The sequence below is a fragment of the Astyanax mexicanus genome, chromosome 2, assembly GCF_023375975.1.
Source record: "Astyanax mexicanus isolate ESR-SI-001 chromosome 2, AstMex3_surface, whole genome shotgun sequence".
In the NCBI taxonomy this organism is placed as follows: Eukaryota; Metazoa; Chordata; class Actinopteri; order Characiformes; family Acestrorhamphidae; genus Astyanax; species Astyanax mexicanus.
This window is the reverse complement of record NC_064409.1, coordinates 19,499,060-19,515,238: the sequence shown is the minus strand read 5'-3', so window position 1 is coordinate 19,515,238 and position 16,179 is coordinate 19,499,060. Positions and strand designations below refer to the sequence as shown.

General features: G+C 34.9%; 1 protein-coding gene across 1 annotated transcript in view; it reads right to left on the bottom strand.

Annotated features, from left to right (window-relative positions):
• Positions 1-16,179, bottom strand: part of slco1d1 (solute carrier organic anion transporter family, member 1D1) — a 34,880-nt gene that overhangs the window by 4,503 nt on the left and 14,198 nt on the right. Inside the window, exons 7-14 of the mRNA XM_022671351.2 lie at positions 14,334-14,432; positions 9,827-10,084; positions 6,489-6,653; positions 5,049-5,244; positions 3,648-3,813; positions 3,163-3,347; positions 3,002-3,066; positions 1,401-1,518 (exon numbers count right to left, since the gene is read on the bottom strand). Coding sequence (XP_022527072.2) covers positions 1,401-1,518; positions 3,002-3,066; positions 3,163-3,347; positions 3,648-3,813; positions 5,049-5,244; positions 6,489-6,653; positions 9,827-10,084; positions 14,334-14,432 — 1,252 coding nt within the window. The remainder of the gene's footprint in view (positions 1-1,400; positions 1,519-3,001; positions 3,067-3,162; positions 3,348-3,647; positions 3,814-5,048; positions 5,245-6,488; positions 6,654-9,826; positions 10,085-14,333; positions 14,433-16,179) is intronic.

Genomic DNA, 16,179 nt, shown 5'->3' with positions numbered 1-16,179 from the left:
TCCTAGTCATTTTTTTTCTTTGATTAGTTGAGTAATTCTTGTCATAGTATGGATTATTTGAGAGCATTAATTAAATAGGGTTATTGACTGTATACTAACTCTACCTCTTCACAACTTTACAACTGATGCTCTCAAACACATTATCTGTTGACAAGTTCGGCACAGCTGTTAACTAAAAGCCATTCCAGGTGACTCTACCTCATCAATCTGACTGAGAAAATGCCAAGATGTGCAAAGCTGCCATCTAAGCAAGAGGTGATACTTTGAAAAATGTAAAATTTAAAACATACTCTGGTTTGTTTAACACTTTTTGTTTACCAAATAATTTCATATGCTTCTTTCTTATGCTTCTATGACTTTAGTATTAATCTACAGTGCAGAATTTTTTTTTAATAATACAAAACACTAAATATTTTAAAAACGCATAAAAGAATTATTTAGTGACAAGAATATTAGAAGTAGGTCTGTCACAATATTGTGTAGTAGAAATAATTTAAATAAGTTATTATATTAGTCTTCATTTTAAAATAAATGTATGCTACATGATATACTTAATGTATGATGTATGATATAATTATAATATAATAGTATAATTAATGAATTCTCTGTCAGCAATGGGTGCAACTTAAAGGGGCTGAATGTGTTCAGTGTATTAACTGTGTTTTACTGTATTAAATAGAGGTTATAACAGACATCATACTGTATATTACTTGTATTAATTCTTAATTGATTCAGTATATTAATTGAATAAATTTTAATTTATAGAAAACAAATACTTTGTAAAACACTTTATGATGTATTTTTAGTATCTTATATCTCATGTCTACCAGACAATAGACAGCCTATATCTACCCTATATAATTTATTTGACTCATATGGAGTGAGGTTATAGTATTTATATTAGACTACAGTAAGATGTGAGACATTTCAAAGCATGTTATTTTTTTACCATGTTCTTGATTTATTTCTTGCTGTGCAGCAAATAAAACCTATAAATGTGAATAGTGAGTATGAACACAAATAAAACAGTACTGTCATGCATGCCTAAATATGTTTTAAGAGCAAATATTTTTTTTGATTATGATAAAGCAGGTAGACAGTGCTCTCTAGTGGTCAGTTAGGCCCATAGTGTGGCTAAACTGTGATCTAGCAACCCAAGCTGAGGCAACACTCAGGTTAAAGTGTTACTTCCTCAGCAATAATGAGATAATTATGCTGTAATTTCTGTGTGTGCTGCAGGATGAGTAACAGCCTGTGTTAAAGGGTAAAAGTGTGTGTAGTATTCATTTAAAATTTAACTTCATTACGCAAGATTCAGCCTGAGCAATGTGAATATTATATAACATTAAATAATCTCTATTATTTCTATTAGTTATATATTGACTATTATAGTATTTTACCTGAAAGCATCAGCGTCATATAAGCGACAAGCCCCTCGTCCACCACATCGCTTCACTCCCCATTTTAGACACGTTTTGTCGATCAAAGCTCCGAAATATATTGGAGGAGGGATTGCACCTGAAAAACAAATAATCATAATCAGCCAGATGTAGAGACAGATGTAGAGAAAATGACAATATACATTCATTTTATGGACTGTAGCCTATTTAAACATATCCAATAATTCCCTGCATATTCTGTCATTTTGGGATGACCCCATCCTTTTAAGAAAGTAACATCACAACAGTGAAATCACAACATTCATTCTGCCACAGATTCAGCAATTAATTACATTAATTTTATTTAATATTTCTCATATTGTCTCCATACTTTAAAGAGAGTTTGGACATACTTTCTTATTCAATGCTTTTCTTTCTTTTTCTACATAGCAAATAATACTGACGTTATCTAGACCTCTGAAGAAACACATAACATAAGGAATCAAATATTAACTTAAAAGTGTTAAACAAACCAAAATTCTACATTTAGGAACTCTTGGTCTTTCTTTGCTGGCGCGGTCCTGATGAGTGCCAGTTTCATCATAACGTTTTGATGGTCTTTGCGACTGCACTTAAGGATACTTAAAATGTTATTAAAATATTTTGGATTGACTGACCTTCTTTTCAAGTATTTTTTTTTTACTTAGTTGAGTAGTTCTTGCCATAATATGGATTAAAACATTATTTAAATAGGGCTATTCACTGTATTACACTGTATACAACTGATGCTCTCGCACACATTACATTACATTACTTTACATTAAAGTTGGTCGAAGGGAAATAATAGGATAGAGGAGTGAAGGAGGGGAAGAAGGAAATGAGGTTAGAAGTAGTTATAGTGTGTTAGAGGTGTTAAGAGAGTAAGTGCTCTTTGAAGAGCTCTGTCTTCAGGAGTTTCTTAAAGATAGCACACATTAAGAGGACAAGAAATTTTAGCACAGCTGTTAACGTAAAGCCATTCCAGGTGGATCATAAAGCTGACTGAAAAAAATCCAGCCAAGACGTGCAAAACTGTCAGCTAAGCAAGAGGTGCTATATTGAATAATCTAAAATATAAAACATATTCTGTTTTGTTTAACTTTTTTTTCTTTTTCTTCAAAGGTTGGATGCTTTTAGTATTAATCTACAAGGCAGACCATTTTTAATGATTTTTAATAATGAAAAGGGTGTCCAATCTTTTGACTGCTAGAATATTACAGTAATTAAAATAATAATTAAAAAATATACAGAACAGAAGATCAACTACTTTTTCATTAAATGCCAATTTTCGTCAAAAATTGATAAAATGGCAATTTTTGCTATGATAGGAAATAAAAAGTGGAAATTAAAAGTGATTAAGCTGGAAAAAGGCTTATGATAAATAATCCAAATACTTAGATTTTATATATATTTTTTAAAAAGATATTTAAGTATTCTGATATTGATATGACCATTTCCATGATTATGTAACACTCATTTTTATAAGCATGCAATGAGTAAGTTATTACAGGTTAAAATAAATAAGAGATGCTTTGTGAAATATTTAAAACTATCCAGCAAAGAGAGCAGAGCTGTCTCCTCACCCAGAGTCCTGACTATCAGCGTCTGCATCCCCAGTGCTAAAGACTTCAGATCAGGATGGATGGATCTGAAAGGAACAGCGCAGACGAGAGGATCAGTTCCACCACAGCCTGATCAGCTGGATAAATGTACATGTTTTAATTTTATTTTATTAAAGAATCACCTCAGCAGGATCATGTATCCAGGTGTGGCCCCACAGGCTGAGATATAGGCCCCCAGAACTGATACCGCCATGTAGATCTTAAACATGTGATCACAGTCTGCCGTACGCGGACACTGACCCAGCACCACCGACATGTTTGCAGCCGGCATGAGAGATTCTTCAACACAGCTGCAGTTGTGGAAGACCTGCAGAGAAAATCAGAGGAGGACAGATGGATGAAGAGACAATAAATGGTTTGAAAGGCGGACAGATGGGTAGATGGACAGATAAATGGATAGTCGGATGATTAGACAGACCGATACAGATGGACAAAGAGACGGATAAATAGACATAGCACGTCAGACTGAGACAGGCAGACAGACAGAATGACGACGGACAATAGATGGATAGACAGACAGGCCAAAAAATTTACAAATAGATTTGACTCTGATTAGTGTACAGTAGGAGGCAGTGTAGTGGATGTGTATAAAAGTGGGGCAGCAAACCATCTCCTTGCCCTGTCCAGTGGAGCTCTGGCAGCCGGCCAGGCAGGGGGAAGCATAGGTCAGACCATTATTGGAGCAGACCGGATCCCAGTGCTTCAGAGAGCACGAGCAGCCCGAGTTACACTGAGACAACAGACTATCCTCCTGATGCGACACCTCCAGAATACTGACAGAAAATATACAAAAAGAAATCAGGATCAAAATCTCAAACCTTCCAAATGGCATTCTGCCGAATTGGCGCCATTTCTGTCCCCAGAAAATTACATGTATAAATGTGCACACAAAATAACTTTAAAATCCATTTTAATATTAAGCAATAGATTCAGTGAAAACCAAAATAAAAACTACTTAGATCACTGAAAAAATTGCATTCTCTAACTATAAACTATAAACTATACCATGAAATAAAATTATTAAAATCCTTCAGAGATGTAATTTTTGCATTATTGTGTGACTCCAAATCCCATCTATGCCTTAAAACATAAAACAAAAAACATATGTTACTCATAACATAAAAAGTAACAGGACTGAGTGCCAGTAACAGTAACTTGGTTCATAATTTATTCATTTGTTTAATAAATTGCATGATAATAAATTTGATCAATTTTACGTTTGGGTCTTCTTGAAAAGATTAAAAATGGCTTTTCATATTTTAGAAAAATACAATGTACTTGCATATATAGTATATATATTTTTTTGCAATAAATATCAATTATTTGAACATGCAGTCAACAATTTCTTTAATATAAACACTTTTTATGAGACAAAATCAAATTAATTAGTGGACTTGCTTTTAAACCTGCTTTTACATAAGTTTTGGTAACAGGAACAAGAAAAATTAAACCTTCTACTTGCTGAGTTTGACCAGTACATGTTTAAATAGTTAAATATATGTGTTTTTAGATTGAGTTGAAAAAAGATAAAAAAAAAAAAAAGTTTAATTTAGAAGAAATACAATAAGCAAATGGCACCCATTCGATGGAATGGCTCATATATATTTAACTAAATGAGTCATATATGCAGGGTTTTATTTAATTATTATTATTATTATTATTATTATTTTAAATAATTGGCAAGTAGGTCAAATAGAAACCCTGTTGCCTACACTCCAACAGTTTTAATACATTACAATAATTTGCTACATTACTGTTGGACTCTACAAGCTCTGCTAAACAATTTGTTACAAAAAGATTCCTAATTCTTTCTGCGTATGCATTAATAACTGAATAATTAACTTAGGTTTAAGGTGTTAAATGGTTAAATGGTTAAATCTCTGCAGCAGTTCTGTGTGATAACAGTCAGACACTGAGTGTGTGCATGGCGTTGTTTGTCCTCCTCCAGACTGGAGCGATACACACACACAGACGGTCAGAGCACTGAAAACAGTGGGAGTGTATTTACCCCTGATAGGACGAGGTGAGCCCGGCCACGTGTGTGTTTCCACAGTGCATAAAGTACTGGCTGAGCAGCAGAATGAAGGATAGCAGGGCGGTGGCGATGGAGATTTTGGACGCCGCGAGGATGTTCAGTTTAAACCTCTTCATCACAAAGCCGCCTGTGAGAATCCCCAGAGCTACAGCCGGCAGATTCATAATACCTGCAGGAGACAAGCATGTCATCAATGTATACAAAAAAAAACTGTCTAACTGTAGTGAGTAAGATCCATAAGAGTAGTTGTACTATAAGGATAGAAGTATTTAGATTACTTTTCATTGTTTCTTCAGAAATCCATAATTTACTTTTGGTGTAGTAAAACATGATAAAAAGTACTTAGCTTTGTTGAATAGCCCACCTCCGCTCTTCTACAGCTTTCTGAGATCCAGTAATTGTGTGCTTTTTGCCCAGAACTCTCTACAACAGCCAAATCGAGGCATATTTTGCCCCAATAAATCGTTTTTTTTACACAGTTATCCAGTCTCAAAGTAGCTCCACACCTCCTTGCTAGAATCTGGAGAGCCCTGACATTTAAATCGAGGCATTAATAACTTTACAGGAACTGCACAGGAAGCTTATTAAAAACCATGGTTTATATCCCGTTGCGCTTCTTTATAGCTCTGGGCGCTGCCATCACTGTACTGATAATGACAAAAATATATACATAGATTTTGCATAGCCTGCCCACCCTGACGTTTTGTTGGCTGAGCTGCAGCAGGGTCAATTTTTACTTTTAACTAGTGTAAACAGAACTGAACCTCAGTATCTCAATTGTAGACATAGACAAATTTAAACAATTTGTTCCTTAGCTCTTACCTACTGGGAAAAGCACATAACACTAATGTGTTATTTGGACAAATAACTCAGGAACGAACTGCCATGCTGTTCCTAGCACTGTTAGCTCATAACCTGGCTCAACTTGTTTTTCTGAATATTTACTTTTTCTTAGCTGCTGCAGACAATGAAGTTTGAGGAACAGTTTCATATACAGCATGCATATACAACTCAGAGGGACCTAGTATTTCACAAAGAACAAGAAAAAGTGGATTTTAGACCTTTAAAAAACTTGCTGTGACCAAAATGCTATCCCCAATTTAGCTGAGCTAATTAACCCAACAACTTACTATATAAAGGACTCCCCCTATCAAGTGTTAGAGGTCAAGCAGAACACCAATGATTCACCAATGCTTCTCTCAGCCGCCAAACTAAAGGTGTGGGAAAACAAACATACGTAAACCCTTACGTAAACACTTACGTATATCTAATCTCATCTACTGCCTTTACTTTACAACCTCACCTTTAATCCTCAGGTAAACCTGTAAAACTGTGTTCACGTGTTTCTGTGGGTCTGAACCTGCACTACTGTTCCAGCTCTGAACAGACAGCAGGAGAAAAGTAAACACCCACCTATCAGGAAGATGGCCTTCGATGCGGACTGGCCATAGGTCTGCTCCATGTACTTCGGCTTGAACGTGATCATCCCGATGAAGCCGTTAACTTGAACCAGGCCGGTCAGGATGATGAGCACATAGATGACATCACTGAAGAGCTTTCTTAATGACGGTATAAAATCTACAACGTAACAAAATATATGATAATAGTTAAAAAGAAAGGAAGAAACATCTTCCCTGACAGCTTACAGATCATGATCACACTGCACAGGCATCACCAGAATATTAATTTCACCTGTTCACCACCCTATATATACACCTTCACTTGTCATCAAGTATTGAAGGTTATCCTCTTTACAAACTGTTTATTTCTTGCCTGTGTTAGCCCTTTCGTTACGACCCTGTTTTTGTGTTTTACTGACTCTGATTTTTTGCCTGCCCTTCACTGTGTATGACCCTTGGACTAATTCTCTATGGCATGTTTTTGGCTGTCCTTTCTGGCTGCTGTTTACCGGTACTGATCTTGCTTGTTTTGACTTCTCATTGTACCTCTCCTTTATTTAATAAATTATTTGAATTGCATCTGCGCATGTCCTGTCCTGTCTTGTCCTGTCTAGTCATAACACTGCCACTGTCAAAATATAATGAATATAATATAATCATAAATTTGAAAATTTTCTAAACTTCATTGTAAAATCAATATTTTATTAGTTACCAATTAAATATTCTATGTCCTCCAAATCTTTGTTTCGTTATGGTTGTCTAGTTTTAATGTCATTTGCCAAACATGCACAAATTTTAAACACACTTCAAACACTCTTCTTTTGGGTATAGTTATAAGGAGCACCCAAACACATTTTATATAATGTGTTGGAATGTTGGTTAGCTGTGCATAACATTAAATTGCCTTATTTACCTTTTTTAATTATTAAAATGTGATGCAATGTAAAGACCTATTGGCATGTTCACTTTATACCAGATAAAGAACAAGATACCTGACCACCACATCAAAAAGTGTTTCTAACCAGTAACTACAAAGTGAGTTCGTCAATTTGTCAAATTACATGCACAAATGTTGAGGATTTCTATTCAAGCATTACATACAGCTCTGACAAAAAAATAAAACACCTAAAATTGGTGAGTTTCTTTGATTTTACCAAATTGAAAACCTCTGGAATATAATCAAGAGGAAGATGAATGATCACAAGCCATCAAACCAAACTGAACTGCTTGAATTTTTGCACAAGGAGTGGCATAAAGTTATCCAAAAGCAGTGTGTAAGACTGATGGAGGAGAACATGCCAAGATGCATGAAAACCCAGTAAAACCAGGGTTATTCCACCAAATATTGATTTCTGAACTCTTAAAACTTTATGAATATTAACTCGTAGTCTTTGCACTATTTGAGATCTTTTTCTGCAAATAAATGCTCTAAATGACACTTTTTTTTATTTGGAATGTGGGAGAAATGTTGTCCGTAGTTTATAGGGTAAAAATGTTAGTTTTAATTAAACATATACCTATAAATAATAAAATCAGAGAAACTGATTCAGAAGCTGAAGTGGTCTCATCTTTTTTTAGAGCTGTATAAAGGTTTAATGTTTTTCTAATTGTAATTGTAATAGAAAATAAAATATATATATATTGAAGTATCTCTGCATGTCATGCCTGGCGCCAAAGGCGCTCTTGTCTCCCACACTGGGCTCTGCCTGTGATCTCCAGTCTCCGGACTATGATACCCAGTATGAACCTCACACTGACATCATTCCAGATCCTGCTCACATGATACTGCACAGGCAGTACCAGAAAGTTCATCACCAGAATATTAATTTCACCTGTTCACCACCCTATATATACTATATATACACCTTCACTCCTCATCAAGTATTGAAGATTATTCTCTCTACAAAGCCTTTATTCTTTGCCTGTGTTAACCCTTTTGTTAAGACCCTGTTTTTGTGTTTAACTGACTCTGATTTTTTTGCCTGCCCTTTCGCCTCTTTTTGTTTGGCCCTTGGACTAATTCTCGTGTATAGCATGTTTTTGGCTGTCCTTTCTGGCTGCTGTTTACCAGTACTGATCTTGCTTGTTTTCACTTCCCCTTGTAACTCTTTACTACTTTATTAAAAACATTATTTGAATTGCATCTACGCATGTCTGAGTCCTGTCCAGTCATGGTACTGCCACTGTCAAAATATAATGAATATAGTGAAATCATCAAATTGAAAATTTTCTAAAATCAATATTTTATTATTATTTTATTATCTTTGTTTCGTTATGGTTGCCTAGCTTTTATGTCTTTCGCCAAATGTGCAAAATTTGTGGTTGATTCTTTTTACTAATCTGGAATTATTAAGTGGACTAGAGAGTGGACAGGCAGGTTCTTCAAGTATCTTGTAGGAGTCTCTAAAGCCCTCAAAGTTTTCAGAATGTAAATAACTTATTTTACTTATAGCCTGTATTCAGGCCAAGACCTGTTAAGGGGTTAAAATTCTAGTAAATATTTTCAGGGATCCATGTTAAATTTATACTAATTTATATATTTTTAACTAATATACATACTAAGAAAAATAAGAACAGATTTCTACCTAAAAGAGTATAAAGCTTGTCACTGGGACTATACCGTATATTGAGGTACAACAAAGTACCTTTCAGTACCTTTCAAGTCCTTTTTTTGTACCCATGTTTTTTTTGTGCCAGTAAAGATTATAAAGAGTATAATTATTATCATCAACTAAATATGTGTCAAGAACTTGATGATCCAAAATTGTCTGGCTTTCAAATGAAAAATGTGCAAATAAAATATATATTGTTTATTAGTAGACTGATACAAAATACCAAATGTACCTTTTGGCTGGTTAAATGGGACAAATCTGTACTTCCTGCTGTTAGAAAACACTTTGTACTATAAAGGGAACACAAATGACCCTGTAAAGACCAATATTGTACCATTGAGTGTACCTTTGAGTCCAAAAAGTACTTATATCCTACCTATGTTTTTAGAGGGTATCATTTTTCAAGCTATTGTCTAATTGCCACCTATAGAATATTTTCTTTGTTATTGAAAATGTACAAAGAAACTCCAAAGTTGTATTTTACAAGAATGTATTAACACATTATGTTGAAAAGTAAAAAAAAAGTAGGGCAGCAACAATATGGTGGATTACCATATTAGAAGGATAATTTCAATGCCTTTCTTGAAGAAGAAGAAGAAGAAGAAGAAGAAGAAGAAGAAGAAGACTTTAAACACAAATGCAAAGTAATTGGTGAAACATTTTTTTTGTGAATTGTTCACTCATTGGTGTTTGTGTGAGGGGTACTGTATTTGTTTCATTACCAGTGTAGTAATAGTACCTTTAGCGAGGGCAGACATGGTGACGGGCTCTTGTTTGTCGGGTGCTGGGCTGCTGGTGCTGTCCGTGGTGATGAACGTATCCTGCTCGCCCTCTTGATCATCACAGCTCTTCTTCTCTTCTTCTCCTTGTTTGGGCAGTGATCTGGGCAGGAACCAAAATGGGATCCCAGCCACCAGCATCACAGTTCCGGTCACCAAGAAGCCGAGCCACCAGGCCCCCACCCAGCGAGTGTCTTTATGATCAATGGCGATGGTGTCTGAGATGGAGAAACATAAGGATAGTAGTAATGAGTAAATACAAAGTCATAGTGAACCAGTTATGGGTTACAAGTAGTTGATATTTATCAACTTTTCAGGAAAAGTTAGGAAAGAGGTGAACAAACAAATAAAAAAAAACCTGACTGTTTCCTACATTTACTTGGACTTTATTCGATTTCAGACATTATGAACCCAAGATATTTTGCCTGGTCAACTTAACTTCATTTATTATTAATGTACCACAGTTAGTTCCAACCCTACAATGTGATTGGTTAAGAGACAATATATGAGTGACATTATCAGTCGGTAATGCACTGTAACAGTGCATTACTAAGCCCTCTACTAATCAGCTACTAATAAGCCCTCTATGTATTACTCAACTTAATACAGGTAACCAAGCAAGGATGCAGCGCTTACAAGCACAGTAGCAATGAATCTATTTTAACTCGCAGAGTGTTTATGACCAAACAGATTATATTTTCTTGTCCTCTTTAATTTAACATCTTTCAATACACACACAAAAATGGAACTGCGGTAAAAATCACAACAATACACTCAAGATTTGTGCTATAAAAAGTAATTTTGCATGCTGTGGACAGCAGTGCCAATATTACACATTATAGCACTCTCTCTCGTGTGTTATTGCTTGAATATACATCCATTCCTGAATTTGAGGCCTGCAAAACTTTCCAAAATAGCTAATATGGTAACATTTACCGCTATGTAATGTGGGATTCTTTCTTAAAACATTTGAAAGACATTTAGGCACTGAGGATACCAACATATTAAGTGTTTGAGGTGTTATTTTGTCCCATTCTTCCTGCATACATCAAACAACAGTATGTTTTCATTGAGCATTGTTTTAATCATACAAATATCTACAGATTCTCTATACTGGGAACAGATCAGAACTTAACACAGTCCAGTCTAGTATCCATACGCTTTCCTCCCACAGCCACGTTTTTGTAATGTGAGCAGCATGTGGTTTTGCATTGTCTTGTTGAAAATTGCATGGAGGTCCCTGGAAAAGATACAGTCTGAATACAGTCTGAATAGTCCTTTTAATCTTTAGATCAGAGCTCACGCATACATTTATAGATCAAACTAGATCTGTAATACTAATACTCATAAACTAGTCTGACCACAAATTACTGTGCTTCCACTGTGTGATGATTCATCCCTGATTCCAATAAGCCTTTAGAAAAGTGGGCTGTGCTTTTGGACATTGTTAACATAAGGCTTCTGTTGGGCACAGTAAAGTTTTAAGTGGTATTATTTGCTCCTCAAGGACTGAAACTTTCATTAATGCAGCTTTTGTCCCAAACCATGATTGCAATCACGTGTTGGGATTATTATCATTATCACCATCACTTTGTTTTTTACCTCATTACTAAACTTCTAAACAATTCTAAAAGGAATATAAATGAATACATTAAATTATGTTCATCAGATCAAAAATTAAATGAAACATCTTAAAACTGTCAGCAAATCAAATAAAAGTCAAAGTAAATTCCACAGTTTTTGGACGATTTCTGTCTAATCTAAATAATCTAAAAAACAGGGGTGCATTTCCCAAAATGTTCCTAAGGCTAATGTTCTTAAAATTACCAATCTTTCGCGAAAACCTTCATAAGTCACATAGTTCTTAAGCTCGTTTTTAATCTAAGAAATTTCTGACCCACTTGCAATGGCTTTCTAATGTCTTTTTGCACAGTTTCACTTTAAAAAGTATAGACACGTTAGATCTGTGCTCAGAAAATATATATATATTTTTTGAAAAAGTCCCTAAGTCACATAAACTACGTCCAACAACAACTTGAATTAAAATTCAACAGCTTGAATTGTGTTACGTGACTCTGTAAAGGTCCTTAGACCTGGTGGTGTCTGTCTAGAGCAGGTGTAACAAAGAAGTACAACAAAGAAGTGTTGAACACTGGTTCCTAACTGTGGAGACTAAAAAGTCTTTTAGGAAACGGACATAATAATATTCTGAGAGCCATCAGACTCTTTAACTCCTCCCATCTGGGATGCTGCTGTCGACTGAGTTTAAACCACATGAACATTATTCAACCACTTAATTATTTACACTAACAGTTCCCCAACCTCACTTACACTTAAGTACACTTTACTCATGATTGGGTATTCATATATTCACATTCTCTTTTTAGAACTATATTTGTTACAGATGCATATTTATATTATATGTATATGTCACATCAGTCACTTTCATAATCATTGTCATTGCACATTGCACTTTGCTCTGTTAATTATTTAATTATTTAATGACCATTAGCAACATTTACTGCACTGCTCCATATACAGATATATCTTACCTTGTATAGTAATTTTTTATAGCCTTATATATTTTCTATTCTTCTTTGTTTTAATTTATGTTTGAATATGTTTCTTATTGTTTTGTGTTGTTGCTGCTGGATGCCTTAATTTCCTTAGGCATAAATAAAGTATCTATCTATCTATCTATCTATCTATCTATCTATCTATCTATCTATCTATCTATCTATCTATCTATCTATCTATCTATCTATCTATCTATCTATCTATCTATCTATCTATCTATCTATCTATCTATCTCATTTTTTTTCTTAACCCTGTATGTAAGAATGTTGTTTTCTGTCTATAATACACAGCAAAGAAGACTAAAATATTCTACTACAAAAATAAAATACTAAATAAATACATTTTATTTCCATTGTATTGGAAGCCTTGTGTAATATTTTATATTTTATATTGAACTTTTTTATTTCATAAACAGTAAAAAAAAAAAAAGTGTTCTTAATCATATTAAAGTAAGTAGCAAGTAGCTTTTACTTTGCCTTGATGACTCTAGTACTACTGTTTTTCCAGTGCAGTGAATGGAACCAAGTTACTGTTTCACTGGATTATAATCTTGTTCATTGGCTGGTTCATGACCTATTCTGATGGACACGTTAATCTAAGATCATTCATTATTGGGAAACACACCACATATTTATAATCTTTTGTCCTGCAGTTATTACAGATATATAAACAGTGTACTATTTAGTAATAATTTTATAATTTAACAAACACATTTTGGACTAAAATATCTGACAGGCAGCTTTTGCAAAACTGATATTAGATATATAAGCAGACAGACCTGTGCACTAACAGCCCACCAGGCAATAAATGAGTCCCTGACCTTTAGCAGGAGAAACCATGACCAGACAAACAGAACGGAGGTAATAGTTACAGACAGATCCCCTTTAACACACTGCTCACCCTGCTCACCCAGCGCTGCGTCTGATTGGAGGGTCAGTGGGGGGAGAGGGAGTGTAGTAATATGAATCAGCAACAAATTCTCTTTCAGACTAACCTGCTGCCTACTGGAGGAAACACATTAAAAGCATTCCTGCCTCTGATCCAGCTGAAAATCATGTTCCGAATTAATCTTAAAAAGAGGCCTTTTTTGGTTATGTCTAATATATCCTATCTGACATAAATATACTACTGTCCATATGAAATTCAAATGCCCATATGTATAAATATATAAAAAGGAGAAGTAATTAAAAATGGTGTGTTATATTTTTCACCTTTTCCCAATTGAATACAATATAAATACAGTACTGAAAAATAATAAAATGTAATATTTTCCTAGTAAGTTTTAAAGTGCTCTTTCCTTTAAATGTTTCTCTGGAAAATAACTATGGAACCAAGATTAGAGCAAGTATAGGGTGTGATTTGTCAAAAAAATGTTTCTATATGTAGAATTCACATTTTTTACAGTTCTTAACTGGACATTTTAAGGTAATTGACTGTGACATTTTTTGTTTGTTTTTCTGTGATTGTACAATTCATTTGACTTTTAGTTTATAACTGAAATTAAATTAAAGATTATCTAGATTTAAAGAGAGTAAATATTATTAATGGGAACAAAATAAAAGGTAATTCATGTATTTAGAAATTACTGTTAACAATTGTTACTGTTAGCTTGCACTTTAATTCAACCTTAATTTGTGTCTTTTGGTGGATAACAATAGTAGAAAAATAGTACAAAATATTTTTTGCCTTTAGGAGCGGTATATAACTTTTTACACTTTAATGTTTTTTTTTGTAGAATAACCCATACAGATAATGTAGCTAAAAGGGCATGAGGGCTGTTTTCCTGGCTTTGCCTTATTGGGTAAATGGATTGTTTTGGGCTGGTGGAGATTAGCTTTATAAACAGCAGCAGGTCAGCAGGTCTGTCCGTGGTTAGAAGAACGGTGTTACCTAAGTCCACTCTTCCGATGTCCACGTAGAGTTTGGCACAGAAGGAGCCCAGCATATAACCAAACATCGGCCCCAGAATCCCCACCGTCTGTATACACGCTGTACAGAGAGAGAGAGAGAGAGAGAGAGAGAGAGAGAGAGAGAGATGAAGAGATGCATGAGAGAGGAAGAAAGAGACAGAAAAAAGAGAAAAGGTAAGAGTGATAAAATAGAAAGATGAAAGAGAAACAGAGAGAGAGGGACATGATAAAAAAGAGAGGGATGAGAGAGAACCAAGAGACAGAAAAAGAACAAAGTAAAGGGGATGGAGAGACAAGCAGAAACAAAAGAGAGGACAGACAAAAAAGAGGAAGAATAAAGAGAGGAGAGGGGAGCACAAAGTTAATAAAGAGGGAAAAAAGAGAAAAAAGGCAGAGAGGGAGGGAGCGAAATGGAGAGAGAATGAAAGTATGTGGGAGACAGGGAGTAAGAGAGAAAATGAGAGAGAGAGAGAAAAACAAAAAACAAGATAGAAAAAGAAAAAGAGAGAGGGACATAGAGAGAGAGAGAGAGAAGGAAAAAGAGAGAGAAATCAAAAAGTGAGAAAGAGAAAGGGATATAGAGATAGAGAGAGAAAAAGAGAGAGAAAGAGAGAGTGGGAGAGAGGGGGATGAAGGCAGATTAAGAGTGAGCGAGACAGTGAGTAAGAGACAGAGAGAGAGAGAGAGAGAGAGAGAGAGAGAGAGAGAGAGGTGCATCATTACAAAACAATGACTCATAAAATCACACTGCTCATATAACAGCCTGAGGGACAAAGTTCAGCCGAGTTCAGCACAGTTACAACACTGTGACATGTTTAATAACACCGGAATACACACACAAGAAAAAGAAAGAGTGAAGGTGGGGGACAGAGAGAGAGAGAGAGAGAGAGAGAGAAAGAGAAGAAGTAAGAGAGAGAAAGTATTTGTTTCAAAGTAGCTTTTCAGTAATATGACAAAGATAAAAAAAACTCCTTGGGTAATAAATCTATAGGTAAGAGCAAAGATTCATCCTGCTGTGTTCAAAATCTTTACTTAACAGGAAAAGCAGCAACTATTGTTCACAACAAGGAAATCCTTCAAGACTCTTCAAGAAAACTGTTCCAGGTGACTCTTACTTATGAAGACACTGAGATTAAAATACCAAGAGTGTGCAGATCTGGCATCTAAATGTGGCTACTATATGTATAAATCTAAAAATCTAAATATCTAAAATCTAAAACATATTCTGAATGGTTTAACATTTTTTTAAACAAAATAATCCTGCATATGTCCCTCTCTAGCTTTAATCTAGTCTTTAATATTAATGATAATATTGATAATTAATGAGAAGAGGTGTGGCTAAACTTTCGATTGGTACTGTGTGTATTATTTATATTATTTTTGTGACATTAAAACTAAACTCTAGAGTATGTTATGTTATCACAACAGTTTAATAGCTCTTACATAAGAACTGGCAATGGCGTTGGCAGGCGTGAGTGCTATGGGGCTTTGGTACTGAGCCAAATATTCATTATCTCCACGTGAATTAAATCAGGACAGTAATTCTCCTGAAGTAACTGTTTCTAATATCCAGGGAATAGTTTCTACTAGATTTCTGAGCTGTGCTGGGAGGATTTGATTGCATTTGGCAACAAGGTCAGCATTAGTGAGGTGAGGATGCAGGTTGTTGGATGATCACCATCCTCTCTCATTGGGGATCCCAAAAGTACTGGATGGAGCTCCATTCTTTACACTGCTCCACAACACAATGCTTGTGGGCTTTATCTAGCCCACACATGGCATTAGACCTAGCCAGTAGGTTCATGTTTGATTAATCTGATAAACTA